The 24,357-nt window shown below is 37.3% G+C and overlaps 1 protein-coding gene and 1 long non-coding RNA gene across 3 annotated transcripts in view; one reads left to right on the top strand and one right to left on the bottom strand.

Annotated features, from left to right (window-relative positions):
• EIF4G3 (eukaryotic translation initiation factor 4 gamma 3) overlaps positions 1-24,357 on the bottom strand; it is a 353,949-nt gene that overhangs the window by 63,780 nt on the left and 265,812 nt on the right. The window contains exons 15-20 of one of the 2 annotated variants that reach the window (XM_061394178.1): positions 19,865-20,111; positions 17,400-17,533; positions 15,373-15,492; positions 14,869-14,979; positions 9,434-9,604; positions 1,627-1,824 (exon numbers count right to left, since the gene is read on the bottom strand). In XM_061394178.1, coding sequence (XP_061250162.1) covers positions 1,627-1,824; positions 9,434-9,604; positions 14,869-14,979; positions 15,373-15,492; positions 17,400-17,533; positions 19,865-20,111 — 981 coding nt within the window. The remainder of the gene's footprint in view (positions 1-1,626; positions 1,825-9,433; positions 9,605-14,868; positions 14,980-15,372; positions 15,493-17,399; positions 17,534-19,864; positions 20,112-24,357) is intronic. The other variant, XM_061394181.1, reaches the window with a different exon arrangement.
• LOC133234093 (uncharacterized) overlaps positions 23,582-24,357 on the top strand; it is a 30,540-nt gene continuing 29,764 nt past the window's right edge. Inside the window, exon 1 of the long non-coding RNA XR_009732005.1 lies at positions 23,582-24,128. This is a non-coding gene — a long non-coding RNA (uncharacterized LOC133234093). The remainder of the gene's footprint in view (positions 24,129-24,357) is intronic.

Raw genomic sequence — 24,357 nt, 5'->3', positions numbered from 1 at the left:
ATGTAAATCATCTACCCATACTACAACCTGTTGTTGTTCAGTCACTAAGTCGCATCCGACTCTTTGTGACCCCATGGACTGCAGACAAGCCAGGCTCCTGTGTCCTCCACTGTCTCCCGGAGTTTGCTCAAATCCACGTCCACCGAGCTGGTGATGCTATCTAACCACCTCAGTCTCGGCCGCCCTCTTATCCTTTTGCCTTCAATCTTTCCCAGCATCACTAGTAGTGCTAAATATTACAATCATCCTCATTCTATACCTAATATTTTAAGATCTCCACAATCTTCACCACCACCAATTTAGTTCTGAATCACTTAGAGCTACGACAGGCTAAAACTGAGCTAGACTTTACAAACACAATCTCATTCCAATTAACTTTATCAATATAATAACCTTAAATTATATAAACTAATCTGATTTTATGGATTAAAAAAAAAAGACACTTAAAGAAGTTATGTACTATTCTGAGGTTACAAAGTCAGCAAATGGCAGAGTTGGAATTTAAAGTTAAAACTGTCATAGTCTCATAGCACTATGAGACTCCAAAGTCAGTGGTCGGAGCCTTTATGCCATGCTTGTTGCCTGAGACCTGAGCCTGCGGAGTACATTCCTCCTTTCCTGACTTTGTACTCGCCACCCCTCTCCATTCAGGCTGAACTAATTCTACCCGCTTCATAAAAGTTTGTCATTTCCCAGGAATATGGTGATTTCCTTTTCTTTCAACTTGAAATTTCAGGCTCCAATCAGACACCAAGACACTACAACATCACAAAATACCTTATGAGTGTTTTTTTTTCTTGCTAATGCTATTTTTCTCCAATATGGATTTTTAGTCCCTTGAAGACAGAAGATGAGCTTTTTCCTAAGTCCCAACAGACTTACCTACTTTTAACACAGGTACTCAAAAACACTGGTATAAAATGATAGAATTTTGCATTTTCATAGGCACAATGACAATAAGGTGTGATAATTAAGAAAAGACCCAAATGTTAAAGGACACACATTTCTGATACAGGTACCTTGGTAACAGGCAGAGAAAACACAGATGATACATGGCAGTTTTATGACTGCAGAATAGAGGATAATGAACACTAACCAGAAGCTCTTTGGTCTCCCATTCTTTCTCGCCCTAGATTTGACAGGCTGTGGACAATGTAAAGAGAAAGAAATCTAATAGTATCTAAGAGAGTATCATCAGTTTTGAAACCTTTATGACCACAACTATGCTAGCACTTTTACAAAGGCTAGACTTAGAATCAGCATGCCTTCCAATTCTGAACCTAAATGTAAATGTAAGCATTTGCTTTATTTCTATAAGATGATACACCAGGAAAAACTGGTGGCCCATGACAAAAATTTCACATTACAAATTTTAACCTTCTTTAATCTTCCCCACACTGCATGGGACCACAACATGCCTATTTCAGTCTTACCTCCATATCCCCTTCAGAGGTTAAAATACATTATAAAAAAGCAAGGCTATTTTTATACAATGAGAATATTATATGTACTAAAAATATATTCTCCCCTTTACTCTGCCCCATTAACACTTCTGGGAAGAATATGTAGTGAGGGGAGAATATACCTCTTGGAGATTTCTGGTTTTACTCCTTCCTCTCTTCTTACCGTTACTAGACATCGACACATGTTTGCGTAAGCCACAGAGAAACTGGGTTCGTCAATAGCCTTCTCAAAGACCAGGTCAATGACTCCTTTCAGCCGCTCCTCTGTGTCAACAGTAAGTCCTGACACTTGCTTCATCAGTTGGTTGAACATCTGTGGTGTCAATTTATTTAAGATACTTCGAACTTTTCTAAAAAGTTCCTAGAAGGACCACAAAAAAGAAACCATTATATTATCTGTGACAATATGATGCTTTCTATAAGGACTAATATTTTATTTGTAATTTATAAGTGCAATTTCCTAAATTATTAACAAAGATTGTGAATGAGTCACAGAAATAATTAAATCTATTTTATCATATATTAAAAGTTTATACCGCCTATTTTTTTTCCACTACTGATGAGAATTCAAGGAACTAGGTATATTCACACTCCACTGGTGGGACTCTAATTTGGCACATTTCCAAGGGCAATTTGACAATGTGTACTCAAAGTCTTAAACCAGCAATTTTACTTTCATAAATTTATTTATATTTAAGGATAGGTTAAAAGGGATTTTAGCCATCATAACTTCAATCAGTAACCTTTTAGAGCAAATAACTTAAATGTCCTAAAATAGAAGTTCATCTACAAATGGTATAATATAAATTATCAAATAAAACACTAGGCAGAAGTTACTGTAATAATGTTATAGAAAGCGTCATCAAGTTAGAAATAGAAAACTTCCTCAACGAGAAAAAGGCCATTGATAACCCTACTCAGTGGTGAAAGAATAAGTGTTTCCCCCTAACAGTGAGAACAAGACAAGAACATGTGTGCTCACCATTCCTATTCAAAACCTTACTGGAGGTCCTATTCAGTGGAATAATGCAAAGGAAAAGAGCTACAACCCATACAGATCTAAAGGAAGAGACAAAATTCCCTTTTCACAAATGACTGTCTTCGCAGAAAAATCATAAGAAACCTATAAACGTAGACACTAAGTGGGTCTAGCAGGTTTGCAGAACACAAGTCAATATACAAAAATCAATTTTATTTTTATGTATTAGCAATAAACAACTAAAAATTACATTTTTAAAAAGCACAATCTATAACAGTACCAAAACCATGAAGTACTTAGATAAGAATCTATCAAAATGTCCATAGGAGTTGTGTGATGAAATGTTTAAGTGACTGATCAAAGAAATCGAGAAACACCAAAATAGAGATCTATATCACGTTCTTGTATTATAAAACTCATTATTGTTAAGTTGCCAGTTTTATCCAAAGAGATCTACAGATTTAACACAAACAAAATAAAATACCTAATAAGGTGTTTTTTGGAGGGGGAAAGAGTAGAAATCAAGAAGCTGATTCTTCAGTTGAAATGGAAAAACAAAAACTAGAACAGCTTAACAATTTCAAAAAATAACAAAAATTGGAAGACATATAACCTAATTTCAACACTTACCATATGAAGCTACTATGCACAGATAGTGGTACTGGCCAGAGAACAGACACATAATTCACGAGAACAGAATGAGAAGTGTAGAAAATATATTCACACATATATGAAGAACTGATTTTCAACAAAGGTGCAACGAAAATTCAGTGGACAAAGGGTAAGTCTTTTCAACAAATGATGCTGGAACAACTGGATATCCATAAGCAAAAAAAAAAAAAAAGAAATCTTGATTCATGCCTTACACATAACACAAAAATTAACTAAAACAGGATCACAAACCAAAATGTAAAATCCAAAATTAGAAACTTCTAGAACAGAGCAGGACAAAAATTTTGTATTCTTATATGTACAGATATTTTAAGTGAGACAGCAAAAGCACAATGTGGGAATGAAAAAAATCAATAAATTGAGCATCATCAAAGTTAAAAACTTATGCTTGGCAAAAGATACTATTAAGAAAATGAAAAAAACCACAGATTGGGGGAAAACCTTTTATAAAAATATACATTTGACAAAGGATTTATATACAGAATAATAATTAAAAAAAAAACGCTCTCAAAATTCAGTAAGACAGCATACCAACCAACGAAACAGGCCAAAAGATATAAAGAAAACTGTACTAAAGAAGACACACAAATGGCAAATAAACGCATGAAAAAATGTCCTTATTCAACACACTGGTCTTTTGGGAAATGCAAACTGAAACTGCACTGAGATGTTACCACACATCCATTAGGATGGTTAAAATTTACAGAACAGAAAATTATATGTGCTGGTGAAGACTGAAGTATTGAAACTCTCATGCCTTGCCAGTAACCATCCTGGAAAACAGTTTGGTATACTCTAATAAAGTTAAACCTATGTTGATCCAAAAGCTAGGAATTTACCCCAAAGAAACAAAAACGTATTTGCTCATACAAGTCCTCTATGTGAATGTTCACAGTAATTTTATTCATAATTACTAAAACCTGGAAAGTGTTTATCTTGTGAATGGATCCAGGAATGAAAGTTCAGTTCAGTCGCTCAGTCGTGTCCGACTCTTTGCGACCCCATGAATCGCAGCACGCCAGGCCTCCCTGTCCATCACCAACTCCCGGAGTTCACTCAGACTCATGTCCATCGAGTCAGTGATGCCATCCAGCCATCTCATACATGCAATATGATGGATGAGTATCAAATATATTCACTGAGTAAAAGAAGCTTTACTCAGAATGACTCCATATTTATATGAGACTCTGGAAAAGGCAACACTACAGGGAGTTTCCAGGTGGCACACGGGCGAAGAATCCGCCTGCCAGTGCAGGAGGTGCAAGAGATGCAGGTTTTACCCCTTGGAGTAGGAAAGAGCAACCTACTCCAGTATGCTTGCCTGGAAAATTCCATGGATAAAGGAGCCTGGCGGACTACAGTTCATGGGGTCGCAGAGTCAGATATGCCTGAGTGCACAAACATGTGTGGACACACACAGAGGGACAAACACACGACTGACTGCCAGAAGTGAGCATGGGCAGCAGAGGATGACTATAAAGCAGAACAAGAACACTTCAGGGGGCTGATGGCAATGCTCTACATCTTGACTGTGGTGGCAGTAACACAACCATGTGTTTGGCAAGAATTACAGAACTATAAACAAAGAAGGAAACCTAACTAAATGTAAATGATGCCTCAGTAAAAATATGAAGTTGTAAAAATCCATGAAACCATGATATAATAACTGAAAAACCTATAAAATGTTTTGTTTAATCCCTATATAATTTAATCTGAATACAAGGATTTTTAGAAAGTGTACCAGTTTATCAACAGTTTTCTCTAAGACGGTAAATAAATCTATTTAAATTTTTAAAAATCATATTGTCAACTTTTAAAGCAATACGTCAGCTTCACTTTTATAGAGAACAAAAAATTTTAAGTTTATTAGGGATGAGGGAGTCATTGCACTTCTCCAAATTGCCTGTATCAACTGAGACAGTACCATTTAGGTTTAAAACTTTAATTTGTGCTTTCCACAAAAACAAAATAAAAACAAAAATAAAACCCAGCCTTCAGATCTTCAAATAGATCAGAAAATACTAAGCTTAGAAAAACAGGAAAATAAAAAGGTCATTTATTGAAGTAATGCACAGTAAGTGACTATAGTTAATAAGGCTGCAAATATCATATGATATTCCTTACATGTGGAATCCAAAAAAAAAAAAAAGGTCCAAATGAACTTATTTAGAAAACAGAAACAAAGTCATAGATGTAGAAAACAAACATATGGTTACCAGAGGGAAAAGGGGGATAGGAATAAATTGAGAGATTGGGATTAACATATACACACTGTCGTATATGTTTTTCCAGAGTCTTGTATGCATGTGAGAGTTGGACGATAAAGAAGGCTGAACACCAAATTGATGCTTTTGAACTGTGGTGTTGGAGAAGACTCTTGAGAGTCCCCTGGACAGCAAAGAGATCAAACCAGTCAATCCTAAAGGAAATCAATCCTGAATATTCACCGGAAGAACTGATGCTAAAGCTGAAGCTCTAATACTTTGGCCACCTGATGTGAAGAGCTGACTCACTGGAAAAGACCCTGATGCTGGGAAAGACTGAAGGCAGGAGAAGCAGGGGACGACAGAGGACGAGGTGTCAGCTGGCATCACTGACTCAATGGATGTGAGTTTGATCAAGCTATGGGAGATGGCGAAGGACAGGGAAGGAAGCCTGGCGTGCTGCAGTCCATGGGGTCACAAAGAGCTGAGTGACTGAACAACGACAACAAACAGGGGCCACTGCACAGCACAGGGAGCTCTACTCACTGCTCTGTAATGACCGATATGGAGAAAGGATCTAAAAAAGGGTGAACGCATGTGGGTGTGGAAACTCATTCACTTCTGCTATACACCTGAAACTAACAGAAAGTAAATCACCAATACGCCAATAAAAATTAAAATACAAGGGAAAGAATGCTGCTTTGCATGTTTGAAAAGCTTTTACCACAAGAATAAAATCCTACATGATGATGGACATTAAGCAGGCTAACTGTGGTGATCATTTTGCAATGTACATACAAATACTGAATGATTATGTTGTACACCTAAAAAGTAATATGTCAATTTATACCTGAATTGAAAAAGGAAATCTCCAGTATCAAAAAACAAAACACTGACCAAAAGGCATTTATTCATTATGACTGAATATCTACTTGATGTTTTGTAATTTCATTTAGGTACAAATAAAGCATAAGGCACAGTCATCAAAACCATCAAATCCAGCTTCAAAGACAGGAAAGTTACAAGAGAAAGGACAGAGCAAAGCACGAGGTTGATTAGAAGCCAGAGAGGTGAGGACTGTAACGGGTTAGTGAGGAAAGACCTTTAGAAGGAAATGACAGTGGGGCCAGATTATAAAGGGCAAAAAAAAAAAAAAAAAAAGCTGGCCACATGAGAAAAGGCTGGCAGGGGGACAGAAAGTATTTTAGGAAGGGAAATATTTTAGAAAGGATTGCTAATGAGGCTCTTCCACTGCAGGACTGGAAAACAGTAAGGAAAGATCAGAGGACTAGTGCACGCTAGTGGGAAAGAAAATGATGGTAAGTTAGAAGCTAGAGCGAGGAGGTAAAAATCAGCCCATCAGAGAGATGAGTTGGGCAGCAGCAGTGGGATTACTGTACCAAGAGGCGAAGAGAGATGAAATAGCAGCCTGAGCAGCAGAATCGCAACTGTAGTGCATGTATGTGGAAGGAGTCTAGATACGTCATTAATAACGATTTCCTAGAAATGTTTCAAGGAGATGAATTCTTACGGTATCCACTGGTGATCATTCATAATGTTGCTATAAATACAGAGGGTAAGAACAAATGTCAGAGTGAAGGAGTTTTCCGGAAGTGGTGGCAACAATACAACTATTGTGTTGACAAAAGGATAGAAAAAGAGTAACAGGAGGAACAACATGGGATGTGCCTGTGCAGAGAGTGAAAACACAGAACGGAGAGGGAATGAGCAAAGACGCTCTGTATCAAGAGCAAAGCATGTCGAGAAAAGGAGGCTGTGCTGGCCCTGCATAAGAAGTCTATCCATCCCGCACTGGATTTGCTTTACCTATTCACTAAAGAAAACTGAACTAATTAATGATACCTCAAAGTCAATATAATTATTCTGTTTCTGAATAACAATTAATAATGGGGAGAACGTAGCCAGAATAGGCATCATTAAAAAGTCTCCAAAAAACAAGTGCTGGAAAGGGTGTGGAGAAAAGGGAGCCCTCCTATATTTTGGTGGGAATGTAAACCGGTGCAGCTACCATGGAAGACAGCATAGAGGTTCCTTAAAAACTGACAACAGAGTTGGCATATGATACAGCAATTCCTCTCCTGGGCATATATCCAGACAAAACTGTAATCTGAAAAGATACATGCATTCCAATGTTCACAGCAGCATTATTTACAAATGCCAAGACATGAGACAACCTACAAGGTCACAGACAGATGACTGGATAAAGGTGTGATACATACATATATCACATAAATATACATGTGCACACACACACACAAATAAAATGCACTACTACTCAGTCATAAAAAGGATGAAACAGCGCCATTTGCAGCAGTATAGATGGACCTAGAAATTACTGTACTAAGTAACACAGAAAAACACAAATGCCTATGGTATCACTTACATACGGAACGTAAAACATGGTATGAACGGGCTTATTCACAAAACAGAAAACAGACTCACAGATGTAGATACAAAAGGGGAAAGGGGGTGGGGAAGGGATAAATTAGAGTTTTGGAATAGCAAATACACAATACTATATATAAAACAGACAACAAGGTTCTGCTGCATGGCACAGGGAACTACAGTCAATATCCTGTAATAAAACATGATGGAAAACAATATGAAAATAAATATATATATCTATATATACACATATACACACATATATATCTCTGAATCACTTTGCTGTATACTAGAAACCAACTCAACTTTAGTTGATTTAGAACTAGAAATTAGATTTAGTTTCTAAATCAACTATACTTCAATAAAATTTTTTTTAAAAACGGGGAGAACTCTGCTACAGAATAGAGAGAGGTACAAGTTCACAACAAATGGACTACTCAGTAACCACAACGGCTGTGAGTACCTCTCAAAGCTTCCGTTTCTTCATATCAAAAAAAGAGGAAACATGTATTCCTGCCTTGACAGGTGTTGTAAGAATCTAATGCAATAAGTCACTAATACAACTGCCTTAAACACCAAAAGAAGACATCTTCATAGTCAATGATAAATATCTAGCAGGAAATTTAAAACTTTTAAGTCCCTCTTCATTAAGCACTTCTCAGAGGGAATGGAAGCAGGAATGTAGATTTTTTTTTGAAGGTTGAGAAATCTTCAGGGAAGATTAGCTACTTGATTTTAGTGAATCTGGAGCAGGATGTTCTTGGGACAAATGACTGGGGCAAGTGCGAGAAAGATGAACAAAGGCAGGCAGCCGATTTGGGTCTGAGAAACAGCTTGTGATGCATCAGTTCGTCTTGGTCCTGACAGCATGAACAGCTTTGCTGCTAAGTTTATTGTTTAACAAGTATTTATTGAGTATCTACTATGTATGAGATTCTGTGCTGGTGCTCAGTCAACATCAGGATTTGTAAGGCACATCTCTTTCCCAGGGACATTCTCATACTAAGTACATAACTGGGCTCCTGGAACCACGTCATGAGCAAGTGCTTTATATCGCTTCATTTGAACTTCACAGTGTTCCATAAGGCATATACTATTAGTATCTTAATTAGTGTCAAATGAGTTATCTTAATTAGAATCAAAAACAGCTAAAGGACATAGTAGAGCTAACACAGGGATAGGAACTGGCATTGTGCGTACAGCAAAAGATGAACAGAGGCTTTATATAAATTGGCACACAAAAACAAATTTGGGTGGATTAAAGGAATTCATTCAATTTACCCTAAGGAGTTCTGAGGGAGGATATGCTCAAAAAGATGCAAAGAATTCAATTTTATTACCAAGGACCATAAGTAAGATGTATTTCTAAATTCTAACTTACTAGAAGTGAAACAAAAAGCAAGATACTAACTAGACTACCACAGAACAATGAATAAGAATCTAAAAACACATTTTTAAGAAAAGCAAATATTGATCTAAGCGTGAGTGACAGAATTCTATGACATGTGAACCCTCGAAATATAGTTTGTGTTTTGAAAAGCACACAGAATACAACTTAAAGAGAAAGTAGATTGTTGGCATTTATGATAGCTTTTAGAATGATGCCTGTAGTAAGGAAAAAATCACAAAAAACCTTATATTACCAGGGCAAAGAGACAGAAGAGTACCCTTACAACTCCAAAGCCACGTGAGCGCGCCCCAGCCCCCACCTGGGTCTTGATGTTCTCGGGGTCCTCGGCTGGGCTATCCCGCCTCTGGCTGGGCTTCCAGGCATTCTCTGCCTTCTTCAGGTGCACGTCTTCTTTCACGGAGACCGTGATGATCTTCCTGGGCTCTCTCCTCTGGCCAGGCTGAGATCTCCGTGCTCCAACATTCAACAGCTAGGACAAGAGCATTCTTTATTACATCCACACAGAGCACTTACAGTCTACCGTCTCTGCTGTGCTGCTCAAGTAAGGATTGCCGCCCACAGGAAACACTTCTAGATGCAAAGATGGGTATCAGGCATCAACTGAGATGTGATCTTTTTTTTGGTGGGGGTGTGGGTGTGTTAGAATGTCATCACTGTAGCGTATACCACGACTACGATTTTTGACCCTGACGTCCTAAATTAGGTATGTCTGATAAAGCTACTGAACCTAACAAAAAAGACTACCCTAAGTGAAATTACTGCTCCTTTTTTTCTTTTTAACTCGTTATGTGACTTTGGACTAGTCACTTGAACAACTACAGAAATTCAGAGGCAGAGATCACCACAGTTACAAATCTGCTTCAAAAACTGTCTCTACACTTTCGGTGTGCAATGCAAATACACCCTTACCATGAAAATTATTTACAGCATAGACACCCAGACTGACTGCAGACCTTAATGCTGCTAAGTTGCTTCAGTCGTGTCCGACTTTGTGCGACCCCATGGATGGAAGCCCACCAGGCTCCCCCGGCCTTGGGATTCTCCAGGCAAGAACACTGGAGTGGGTTGCCATTTCCTTCTCCAACGCATGAAAGTGAAAAGTGAAAGGGAAGTTGCTCAGTCGTGTCTCACTCTTAGCGACCCCATGGACTACGGCCTACCAGGCTCCTCCATCCACGGGATTTTCCAGGCAAGAGTACTGGAGTGGGGTGCCATTGCCTTCTCTGAGACCTTAATAGATCCCTCTAAGTTTGCTGTGCCAGAAATACTAAAATAAGTCTTCCTTATGTCATTAATGAAATCCAACTAAATCACTCCCTGAAAAAAGGCCTTTGTCAGCTCTTTGTTCCTCCCAGAGCCCCACTATGCTCATTCTGTTAAAAGCAATGTATGTTAGCATGTCACACTGGTCAGCAAATCAGAAATGTTACTGTAACAGTAATGGGTAACTTAAAAGTTATATTCTATGTATTAAAATGTTCCTAATAAATGCTACTCTAAATGCCTGGAAATACTTTTTCAAGATTAAATAACTGGAGAGATAGAGAGTTCTGCTTATGACCAATCCAAGATCTGGGATACTGACTGCCCTTACTTTTTCTGACAGGTCCTTCTCTGAATGATGAAGAAATATTACAATTAGGTTTCAAGAGGAAAAAAGGAGGAGAAAAAAAAAAAAAAGCTTCACACAAGACAGACAGACCAGAATCCTATCTCACTTAATGCTCCAATACTTCCCTTTAAGTAGAAACTAAAGCAATTATCCTCCAATAAAGAGAGTAAATAAAAGGTCATACTTCATACAGAAAGACACATTCGAGAGAAACATGGTCTGAGGACTCTGATAAGCTTCAAAGCCTTTACACATCACCCATCTCAGAATTAATTATTCTCTTACCCTTCCTTGACCATGTGCCCTAATTAGAAACAGCACTATTAAGGATGTTTCAGGATCAAAACTTAGAATTTCTGGGCAATACACACTAAATATGTCTAGCTAAGGACTCAGTACTAATGATATAATGTTAGATTATTTTGTAATCTAACAAATGAAAAAAAAAAACAAAAAACTGAAGTCAAATAAATCCCGAGGTACCACACATGGTATAACTAAGACAGAACTAAAAAAGATCATCAGACTGGGGAAGTATCGACTGGAAAGAGCTGCTAAACCAGACAGCACTACTGTAAGATTTATTTCTCACTGAAACCTTGCTCGTTCAGGCAGAAGAACTGTTAAGAAAAGGCAGCAAACCACGTATTGTTTGGTTTTTATAATTCAAAATATATTCTACTGTTAATTAATGTCAGTTACTATCTTTTTTAAAGTTTGGATAAAATTCAAATAAACAGATCACAGATATTCAATTTAATCCATGCATCTGCACATAGAAACTTGTTAAAAACAATGATTGGTGGGTATTAGAAAAGGTATTATGCCAAAATCATGTAAGAGCCATAGTATAATTTGTGGATATAATTTTAACTATGTTTGCATTAAGTTAGAAAATGTTCATTTCCAAAAAAGAAATTGCAAATACCAATGAACGTTTGAGATTTCTAAAAAGTAAATATGATTTACAAAACAACTCTATCTGTCCCAAGACAAATATAAGTGAATTTCAGACAAGCAGGAAAGAGATGTGAGAAATATTAAATAAGTAGATAACAAGTGTTTCAAAGTAAAAAAAAACTGTTAAAAAAAACAAACTTTTTAAAGTCCTGGATTAAAAAATTGAAATTGTAACCCATGTGCAACCTCCCAAGACAAATTTAAATATCTCTGGATAAAACTAAGATACTGCTCACAAATATTTACCCAAGTATACTGAGTCCTCAACAGATTATTATTCTTATAAATGCTTAATATGTTTGATTATAATTTATAGCTAACATTCTTCTGTTTATACTCAGAATGATTCACTGGAATATCAATGCCTGGAATGGCTATGGTGAAGTGGAGAAGAGAGGCAGATTAGAAGACAAAAGAACTGTGGTCTCTTGAATACAATTCTGCCACTTATGAGCAAAGTTACTATGAACAAGTCTGCTGAACTTAAACCATCTCATATATTAAATGCTTATCATACCTACATGAGTTATTAACTAGGATCACGGGATATATAATAGTAAGGCATGCCAAAGGACCTTAAAAACTAAGTACAATATCAGGTAGTACAATATTATCATGAATATCAAAGAAAAAAAAGAAATTTTTAAAGAAGTGATATACAGGTTGGTATAAAAACCTTTAAACACCCTGTATCCTTTTTGTGTGTGGAAAAACTTAATATAAATTGTCAGATTTTCAGTATCATTCAAAAGCTGTACCATAGGTAATGAATGACTTTAGTTACTAAATACAGATAAAATTCTAGGATCCTGTGCTAAGAGTTATGGAACATATAAAAAGAAATAAAGCCTGGTTTCTTTGCTTGAAAGACAAACAATTCTGACTGATGGTGAGAAGATGAACTTCAAGGTATAATGTGTGCAGGGTCCACATTTCTTAAACGTATTACATAAGAAACTACAGATCTCTGTTGTAGAATTGAATATATATTGCTCCTATCTCACTCAGAGACTAAAACCTCAAACTTTTCTGCTTACTTGGATAACCAAAGAAAACAGGACCAATTGCACTGTAGCATTTTTTCTTTCCCTTTAAGAGAAAAGGATGCTACCTGCTCAGGAAACCTCTCTGTATGAAGGATTTTCATCACAGTTCAGTGAATCTCAAATTAGTTACAATGAACACGAATGGCAAGTTACTAGTCTAGGTCTACAGCCCCCTTCTTGATACATTTCTTTTGAGGCACATTCTGCGATATCTGTAAACAGATTACTATTAAAATTAACACCACAATAGCCAAGTAACTTGACTTTTAAAAAACTACAGAGATGATACTGCCTGGGTGCTTTCATCAAAAGATGAACTTTTATGGTTAAAAATTATATATAACTGTGTATGGCACTAGTATAATTGCTACACATTAAAAATATGTTATAACAAGTCTGTTGCAGGAAAGTTTATACCAGGAGTCACAGCAACTAAAGCTAGACTAAGAAGCATACCCAGTATATCTTAACAGTTTTGGATGTAATTATTTATAAGCCAATTTGGAAGCTGTATGGAGCCAAAAACTATGAAGAGTAGGGCTGCTTTGTTTTCCCCAAGCAGCATTATTGATTGTTCATTTATATGTTATGTATATTCTTTAAAATTCCCATCTTTACCTTCACCAATATACCAAGTAAGCTGGACAAATTAAATGGAGAATATGTTAGCTATGGGAACTGTTGGAAGAATAATTACTTATATTAAGACAATGTTATCAATGTTACTCTGATCACAATTCCACTTAAAAAACAGAATGTGGAACATTGACAGAGCTATGAAAAGAAAGTGAGTTAAACAATTAAAGTGAATATTTTTGGAGACTCTACAAATTATTGATCATGGTTCATCTCCTGTCACATTACTTTGCACTAAATAATCATGTACCTGATATATGTAGGCAAATAAATTACCGGGCAAATATACACTGGGACAGTTACTTTTAAAAACTCATTCTCTAGTTTCAGTATTTTGAGTAAGATATAGCTATGCTTAATTCATAATACCTCCTTTAAGCTATACCTGATTATCAGACAAAAGCAAGCTGATAATGAAAACTGACCGTATACACTGGAAGAGGAGATGCAAAAATTCCTATCTTCTGTGAGTGACATATGAACAAAACCGAGCAACATGATAACTACAGATATTAACCAGAGAATAATAAAGATGGCATCAACATTATTTCAAATGTTTGGCTAAACAAAGATATAAACTGAAACCAAAACAAAAACAAAGATTAACAAACTCACCAACGAAGGGAAATAATACTGAAAAACAGGTATAAAATAGTTTCTAGAAAGCTGCTTTCTAAGACTTTCTGGTGAGGAAATTCCAACTTTAGAAAAAAATTTTAATTTGGTATTTAGAGAAATTAGATAAATTTAAATTTCAAACCCAAGTAAGAATAGAATATTATACACACAGGGGTCTTTAAGAAGGTGATGCTCAATAAAAAGTATGCTTCAAATTAAAATTTTCTCTAGGTTTTATAAAGCCTTCGACATGGTGCAGACATTCCAGTGTTTGCAATCAGTGTTTGGTTAAATAAATAATTCAAGTATCTACAAAGTGTGATTTGTTGTCAGAAGGTGTAGTCTTATTTCAGAGCAAGTTTCAGAAGCTGCCATTCCCAAAATAAAAAGGTGATGGGGAAATAAAAAGTGCCACCTTCTATAAATATATTTTTACAAACATACAGTAGTATAAACAGGGTGATCCACAAATGTACATCAAACCCTGAGCTCCTTTAGAACTTTAAATTAAGTTCTCTCTATATCACTCCAAGTTGGGGAAAAAGAGGTATTCACATCACTGGCAACTTCACCCCAATGCTTTCTACAAGTCTCCAAAGCATGGAGTAGGCAGAGCCTGCCAAATTCTGCCCAGTGCAGTGCCCAGTGTAACTCCATAGGCGATGCCACTCCCACCGCTGAAGAGCCTGCCACTGGGAGTGTAAAGGCCATCTGCAGCTTACCAACACCGCACTCTTTTGTATACATTACGTTTTCATATTTTGGCTTCACGACTTACAGTAAGTGAGAAGAGTAAAACAGGAAATGTAACACCAGAAACTACTGTTTTGTTTTGTTTTTTAAAAAAAGGATTCAGCGCACCCCTAGAGGCAGGCTCTTCAGGGGTGGGTGCGACATCGCCAGTGGAGTGGAAGCTGGGGCTTTGCTCTGTTCCAGAATTGGCAATCCATGCCTGCTCTGCACTTTGCAAACCTGTAGAAACAAAGACCAAGAGGTGACCATTAGCTGAATGTCATCAGACGTCTCTAGTGTATCGGGACACCTCACGACAAAACAGGGATCCTATATAAGGCTGGTTCTATTTTTAACCCACGTGCAGGTCTTTTCAACTGCAAAAATGTGGGGAAAAAAAAATTCAAGACCAAATTAATGCAGACCAGCTTCTTTCAAGTAAAAACTTGAAACTCAAGTGTAGTCTTTATTTGTTTGAATATTAGTATGGAAAGGATAGTCTTCGCCTCTTCTACTTCCTCTTCTTGGTTAGAAGAATCAAAGAATAAAAAATCGCTCTCCTGCCATTAGACAAGATGTCATGAAGTCTATGACAGTTTCTAACTAATTAGGTTGTAGGGAACTTGCACTTACAGGTACACCTCTTCCACCAGGGGCTTGCCTTCCAAAATCTGCAAAGGCTGGAGTAAAGTCTGGTCCTCGAGGCAAAATCCGAGGATCCAGAGTTCGCATTGGCAATTTTGGTTGATTGATCTGCACAAAGAAGCAAAGAAAAGCTTAATACAAGTTTCAGAGCATTCAGTGCCACAAAGACAAAAACTCAGACTAAAAGTTATGTCAGCTGACAAGATAGAGCTGGCTTTCTGAGCCAGTGGGAGTCCAATCTGAATCATGATAGAGTCTCCTGGGTTAGCCATAGACCCCTTAGGTCAACAGTGGTTTTCTGGTTGCCTTGGAATGATCAGGTCTAAAATTCCCAGCTCACTTGACACTGTAGGGCCAAGAGAATGGCACAAGACAAGCTATTTTGAGAACTTACGAACTACAGCCAAATTCTGGAATCATTTTCCAGGATCATTAAAACACCTGCCTATAATAAATCTGATATAGCTTGTTATGGTTTTGATGCTACTAACTTACGGTTAGTAAAGAATGTATTTTGAATGGACAACAAATCTCAAAAGGAGACAAGTTTCATGTAGGATGACTTTATTTTTTGGTTGTGCCACAGGGCTTGTGGGATCTTAGTTCCCCAACCAGGGATTGAACCTGGATCCCCAAAATTAAAGTGCCAAGTCCTAACCACTGGACTGCCAGTGAATTCTCTATGATGATCCACTTAAAAATCTCATCTTGTCTGCTTTGTTAATCGGAGACATCTGGATTTGTATAAGCATGTAACGTGACTATAGACTCAACAAAGCTAAGTACCTTAGTGAGAAATCAACTTATCATCAGCCAAAGTCAAACTGATAAGGCAGGCAGACAGGAAAAAACATTTTCTAAGAGGACAGTCTCATTCAGTGGGCATAACAAAGCTTGTCCTCTGAATACTGAAGTAGTCTTAAATTAGTACCACCAGTCATTCAACTGTCTTCCCATAAGCACCTAAGAAAGAAGACCTAGTAAGAGAAGGAAGAAGATCTGTTGCTCTAAGAGAATAAATGCTACAAATAAGGTCTGGATAAGTAGCTACAGGGATTATCAATAAGAACTGGATCTCACTCTTCAAGAAAGTTACCAACTACACTTTACTTAGGGATTAACAGTTCCTCTATAAAACGAGAGCTTAGTCACCAGAACTGGTTCATCATTGATGTATGTAAAATTATTCTGGCAAATATACACCTGACTTTACATCTTTAAATTGATGAACAGATGAAATAAACACTGATTGTACTAATTTTCTGTATGTACGATTAAGATCAGATGTAAAGAAAAAGGGTACCTATCTATTTGCAAAGGATTAAAGACTGATCCTCCTATAAGTATCTACTGGAGAAATTCTGAGTTATACACTATTTGAATTACGTTTCCTCTCACTTAAGTCTGATCTGCCAAATACTTGCCTAGGTTTCTGACCTATCCTCAATGCTACTCTAATTCCCTATTGAGATTTTAGCACAGTGCATAAACAGGTCTACATCTCCTTAAGCTTATTAGACCAAAAGACACACAATTTCCACCTTATCACTAGGAAACAGCTGTAATAAGCCAACAATAAATTTTAAAACTTTACCACTCAAATATGAGCCAAACTCCATAATTACTATGAGCTACAGTAAACCTAAGACCCAATAATGCTTAATGAAACATTTAATTCAAATGTTACTTTAACAATTTCTAAAAAGTGCTCATACTTCATATATTATGGGGGCTTCCCCGGAAGCTCAGCTGGTAAAGAATCCACCTGCAATGCAGGAGATCCCTGTTCGATTGCTGGGTTGGGAAGATCTGCTGGAGAAGGGACAGGCTACCCACTACAGTATTCTGGCCTGGAGAATTCCATGGATAGAGGAGTCTGACAGGCTACAGTCCATGGGGTCACAAAGAGTTGGACACGACTGAGCGACTTTCACCTTCTTTTCACATATCTGCCCTGAGAGTTAAAAACCAGTTCCCACCAAAAAGACATAGCTTTCACTGAGTGCTCCGCTTACCTTGTCAAGAACCACATCACTGATGGGAGGCAGGCCCTCTGGTTTCTGAATACATGCTGGCATGAATTGGAAATCCAGCAAAAACTCCCTGTCATACTGCTTCTTGCCTTCCGAATCAGGAGGCTTCCAGGATTCTAAAAAGAGGAGAGCAGGCAAACCACAGTCTATACGGTCACTCTATGTATATCTAGCAAGAACATAAGCTGACTCCAATATCTCATCTCATCGTATGCAAACAAAACCACAAAGAAAACAATGAGCTACAGTCAGAAAACGTCATGGGAAGATTTAAACTGTTATTTGTTCTTTATCCCTTCTGGATACCTCTGGAGAGTAATCTGAAGTAACATGCTACAGGAACCATTTCATTTACACATAAGCAGACTTTGGTAAGGGTCACGAATAATCTTCATTAAATAAATCACCAAGTCTTTTTTAAAAATAGTTTTTAAAAGTTGTACTCCATTTACAGCTATTACAAAATACTGGCTGTATTTACCATGTTGTACAATACATCCTTGCAGACTATCTTATGCTCCATAGTTTATATATAATACTTTTGGTTTCCTGCAAAAGGAGGATACTTTGGAATGTTACTATGGAGAGGGAAAAAAGGTAAAAGGACATAAATAAAACTAAATAACTTATTAAAGATTCTGAAAAGTCTAAGCAGACTATAGATTCCCCCCTCCCCTAATTACAGTTTAATCTGAAGAAAATAAAATAATGGATCTGCTTGCTGAGCCAACTAAACTGGGAAAGGACATATACCTTTGTCCAAGAATCCTGTCACTAAACATATTCTTAGCTGATATTTTTCATATGAATATTAACAACAGTTTTTACCACAGTACTTTTTTGCCACTATCACTATTATTTCAGCTATCATGAACAATCCTATCGTAATATAAAGCTGGAAAATTTCTTGAAATTTTTACTGTTACTAAAATCAAGTCACAGTTTTTTCTTTTAATTAACAACACACTCATCAAAACCAGGCCCCAGATCACTTCCTGACAGCACACTCTGTCCTGCTTTATCGTAGTGGTTCTTAATACACAAGCCATAGACTGGCGCTATGTGACAATTCTGCAGATATTTTACTACATTATATTTATTAAAATATACACAGTTTATTAGGATCTGAATTTTGAACTGCCTTTACCCCCAATGACTGATGGTGCATATTACAGAGGCAAAAAGCAGGCAGTCAGTCAGTACAGTCAGGGCCGCTGGTTGTGCACTTTATCCTTGCCAAACTGAAGGCTAAAAATATAATTTACACAGTCCTAAAAATGACAACAGCGATTCAATCCCTGAAGAAGGATTGATGGTAGTCCAAGTGATTGGTGATACAAGCCTAAATCTTTAGGAGAAATTTCAGTATTTTGAGCCCTAAGGTTAAAAACAAAATTTACAATGGAATCTTACAATTTCACAAGGCCCATTCCAAGTATTTCACTGCTAGTGTTTTCATTAAGTATTAATGATCAGTATATGAAGATGGGATCAATCAAAGGCTTTCAAAAATTTCTGACTACAACTCACAGTAAGAAATATAGTGATTTCACGACCCTGAACACACACACACATATAAAAAGTTAAAAAAAAACCTACATTCCTTACTGCATGTAACGCACTGACAATTTTGATTCTATTCTTTAACAATGTTGGTTATAACTCACTAAAATAGTTTCACAACCTATAAATGGGTTAAAATCAAAAGTTTGAAGAATACTGGTCAAAATTATTTTTGAGGCCCGGTATTTTACATTCAAACCCTACCTCACGCAGAAGTCTCTTTAGATTTGGCGGACTAAGAAAACCATTTCGCCTAACCCCACCTTTCTCCACATGTCCACGGAAAAACTATCCATAAATCTGAAAGTCAACCATGGTTTACACAGCATAGGGACAGAGGTTTAGTGTGTTTGATGGTTTCTAAAGGTGAAAGATCCTCTAGAGGTTACCATCTATCTTATAGGACACTTCCACATTGCTGGTGCTTAATAACTTAGTATACTGATTCTGACTTCCTACTGGAGTTCAGCTCTAGAGTGATTTCCATCAACAAAGTTAGTTCCAGCTTCCTGAAACAAGAAGTAATACTATCTCAAGAAACGTGGTCACCATATCTGAAACATCTCTTTCAATTAAAATGAATAAATTAAATTCCTCTTGTTCAATTTTACCAGCCTAGCACCGACTGATTTCCTCTGCCAGCAGCTCTTCCAATGCCAGTGAAACCAGAGTACCAGCCTGCATCAGGTATCACTTCCGCCAACAAAGGACTCTCTGGATTTGCCAGTCAAGTATGCCTGCTGATTTATTCTGTAAATATTACACTGTGATGAGCCTCTTCCTTCCATCCAATATTTTTTTAGAAGGAGGCAACATTTCTCTAAGTTGCAGTAGAGTGAAGAGGAGAACAAAAAACAGACACAGGAAGACAGGGATAAACTTACCTGACTTAAATGGGAATGTGACCCCTTCACCAGAACTATCAGTGGAGCCTGAATTAGCATCTATTCCTTCACCCTCAGAAATACTCTCAGCACCATTACGTACAGGCTCAGCTTCTTCTCCATTTTCTTCCACAGTTTTCACGTTTTTTAGGTCAGAGGGGTCTCTTTCAGGATGAAACCCTTGGCTCATTTTATCCTGTTCAGATTCAAGTATTTTGTCACCTGAAAGCTCCTCTTCAGCTTTAGGCTAAAGCATAAGTGAACACAGAGGTTATATTCTTTTCACTGAGTGTAAATACACATGAAGACCCATACTTATCCCCTCAAAAAAGCATAAGAAAACATATCACTCAAGATAAGGATGTCTGTGTTCAGCTTATGGTACTAGAATGGTAAGTTTATTTAAAACACTCTTCTCATTTCATCTCCTGGGATAAATCAGACAATACCAACGGCGATTGAAATGCTTTAACATGACTAATGAAATCTAAATATACTAAAGTTTAAAAAGGAAAGAACTGTTAATCCCTGGAACTTGACGGACATGAAACAGTCAGAATCTAAATCAAGCACTCCTACCCTCGCCACTAACGCTCAGCAAATATAAAAAGAAACACTAGAGGGTATGTTTTGCGTTGTCCTCTGGCTGTGGAAAAAGGGTTCAATGAACAGTTTAAAGGGTCTAACTCCAACAAAGCTGACCATCGCTCCTTTAACAAGGAGATCACGTGTTGGTTAAAATCTATTTTGTGTATTGGTTCTTAGAATTCTCTGAGATTGTGACCTTATTCAAATCATACTGGCACATATTCTCCCAGGGAGAAATCTGGGTTCCAGTGCATCCTATTTTTAAAAGGCAAAATAGAATTAAACTTATTCACCAGATTATTTCTGACCATCTCAGTTTCAGATACAGCAACAACAAAGTATTTCTTGAGGGCACTGCTGCTGCTAAGTCACTTCAGTTGTGTCTGACTGTGTGTGACCCCAGAGACGGCAGCCCACCAGGCTCCCCCGTCCCTGGGATTCTCCGGGCAAGAACACAGGAATGGGTTCCCATTTCCTTCTCCAATGCATGAAAGTGAAAAGTGAAAAGGAACTCGCTCAGTCGTGTCTGACTCTTGGTGAACCCATGGACTGCAGCCTACCAGGCTCCTCCATCCATGGGATTTTCCAGGCAAGAGTACTGGAGTGGGGTGCCACTGCCTGCTCTGGCACATCAACCATCAAAACTCCTGGAGGAAAAGTTCGCAATGAACTTTAAAGTCTTTCTTTTTCATTAAAGGAAACACTCTGGAAACAATCTTTTGAAAGAAGCACTCAGAAGAAATAGGAACTTACCACAAATTCCAGTTGATAAATTCGCATTAGGAGAGCCAAATTAGAGGCTCTATTGAATTGGCTGAACAGAGGATGGTATTAAAAAATGTCATATACACCAGGAAGCAGTTACCCCAACTGATTTATGAAAAAAATTTTTAAATAGTTGCAAACCCTACGTTGTTATTAAGTGAAATAGTATAAAAGATGTAATACTAATAAATTTTCTTCTACTAACATCAGATTGAGGACAAGAGGAGAAGGGAGTGACAGAGAATGAGATGGTGGGATGGCATCACTGACTCAACGGACATGAGTTTGAGCAAACTCCTGGGAGATAGTGAAGGACAGGGAAGCCGGGAGTGCTGCAGTCCATGGGGTTGCAAAGCGTTGGACACCACCCAGCAACTGAACAACAAAACAATCAGATCATGAGGAAAAGACGCTAGATTTTAAAATGTTATCAACAGAAACAGATGGTTTTAAGGCCGTGTTTTCTAAAACGGAAATAAAACGTTCATGCAAACACACCCACACATACTTCCTCGTTCCTCCAACAAGACGAGCATGGAAATCATCAGAAGACAGACAAAAAATCCAACAAAAATAATTGTTGAAAATGATTTTTCAATATTTTTATAAAACATGGCAGAAATTGAGGCGTCTTTTATGTTTTAAGAAAAAACTGATCTACCAAGTTTGAATCATACATTAGCCGCCTCATTTTTTCTTATTCTATATTCAACTATAATCTAAATTCAAAACTTCCCTGTAATACCACCGTATGATTAAGTATAGGTCATCAAGATCTTGGGCTTCCCTGATAGCTCAGTTGGTAAAGAATCTGCCTGCAATGCAGGAGACCCTGGCTCGATTCCTGGAGAAGGGACAGGCTACCCACTCCAGTATTCTTGGGATACCCTTGTGGCTCAGCTGGTAAATAATCTACCTGCAATGCAGGAGACCGGGGTTCGATCCCTGGGTTGGGAAGAGCCCCTGAAGAAGGGAAAGGCTACCCACTCCAGTATTCTGGCCTGGAGAATTCCATGGACTGTATAGTCTATGGGGTTGCAAAGAGTCGGACATGACTGAGCAACTTGCACTTTCACTTTCTTTCATCAAGATCTTTAATAAATTGGCATGTGAGCCTGCAAATAGTTCTTAAACTTATTACAGAGTAGTATAACCACGTTATACATCATACAGAAATCTTATTTCAGGTCGTGGAAAGGTGAAACAATGCTATTTTAGAGAGCAAAGTTTATTGAGTCATCTTCTCTGTATCTAAAATCAACAACAGATAATCTGTTGGATACAAACAAAGGATGTACTATTGAGAAAGTCCATTTCTAACTGGAAAAAAAAAGTTTAAAGAAACTTGGCCCATGAATGACAAACCGTATTTTAGAACACAAAGAATCAGTGAGGTGTCTGAGGCACACTGTTAGATGGGATATTTCTCAAGGGAATCCATAAAAAAAATAGTTCCATTAAATATTTGATGATTACTTTTCTTTAGCAGGATGGACTTCTATTCAACTAGTTTGTAATTATCTAACCATTCTTGAATTGTTTATCCTGAAAACCAGATTGAAAAAAGAAAGCACTTTATTGGCTAGACTGTCAAAGCAAACATTTTTACAGGAACTTACTAAATAAGAATTTAGTTAACAAAACTGTCTGCTTACTGCAAGAGTTTTTTTATGTGCCAGAAAATCAGACTGACAATTACATATGTAATGATGGATGAAATATCCAACAAGTTGTAAATATATTTTTAGTTGTCTTGAATAACAATTTTATGATGAATCATCCTTCATGCTATCTCTTTAGGTTGTAATTTAAAGACTTTGGTTAAATACCTGCAATGATGTAACAACTCAATATACAACCTAAAATATACTGATCCCTGAAAAACATTCTTTTAAAGGCTGAGAAAAACCTGAGAAAAAGATAGCATGATGATCAATGAAAAATGAAGACAATGACAACCAATATTTATTAAACTACTCTAGTAAATACTTAATTTTAGAAAGACAAGGGACTAGGATTTCTGGAAAAAGTATGTGTGCAAATGACCAAATATCTTAGGTTAAGAAAACAGTGACTGGTTCAAAATGAGCCTCAACAATTCTCGTGCATGAAGAGTAATAATCTAAAGCAGGTTCAGCAAATTATGGACCGCGTGCCAGTAGCGGGCCCTCACCCACTTTTGTACTGTGCCAAGGGAAGGATGTGTTTGTGTACACTTGTAACGTTGGAAAAATATTTCAAAGAAGAATATTTTATGAAATGTGAGTATTAGATAAAATTCAAATTTCAATGTTCACCAACAAACTTTCACTGAAATATCGCCACTCATTCATTTACACCCTGTCCATGGTTGCCCTGGGGCTACAGCGGTAGAGCTGAGAAACTGCCACAGGGACCCTAGGTCTGCAAAGCCTGAACTAGTTACTATCTGGACTGTTACACAGGAAAAGTTTGTCAACCCTTGACCTAAAGACGAGGATGAAAATCTGGAAGCAGAGGAATGGTGACTTACCCATTTAATATTCAATAATGCTTTTAAAAATGCCACAGGGCAAAGGAACATAAAGTATAATAAAAGAAAGTGAATAAATTACAGCTGACTCTCAAGATAAACCCATTTGTGAGCTCTTACAGCCGTACCAGGAATGTATGCGATCCCCCTGCCTCTGGAAGGTATTTTATTCTTTGTAGGAGCAACATTTTCTTGTTCAGCTGCAAAAGGAGTGTAGTAACTATTTGCACCTCTATAACTTATTGCCAAATCTTACCCCCTGATAACCACAATGAAATCACACCCATGAGACATTTTAGAGGTTGCTAGGGGACAACTGTGACATCAACTCAGCATCAGTAAGAGCAGTGACCGGACGGGGAGAAGCAACAAAGGGGCGCTGTGAGCAGCCTCAAGAGGGTAAGAATTACAACCAGAAGACAAGTTTATAAAACAAATGCATTTAAAGTTATTTAAAAATGATTTCTACATTTTAATGTTATCATCTTAAACATTCAGTGAAAATTGTTTTAATAAAGTAGACATAAGAACTCAAAAAGAAACAAAAAAAGAAACGTGGATATTGTTTATATTACTCCTCTTTAAAAGCTCCAGTAGATAACAATAGGCATACTGAGATCAGAGACTA

The sequence above is a fragment of the Bos javanicus genome, chromosome 2 (assembly GCF_032452875.1).
Source record: "Bos javanicus breed banteng chromosome 2, ARS-OSU_banteng_1.0, whole genome shotgun sequence".
In the NCBI taxonomy this organism is placed as follows: domain Eukaryota; kingdom Metazoa; phylum Chordata; class Mammalia; order Artiodactyla; family Bovidae; genus Bos; species Bos javanicus.
The sequence above is the reverse complement of the archived record's forward strand: the minus strand, read 5'-3'. Positions and strand labels throughout refer to the sequence as shown.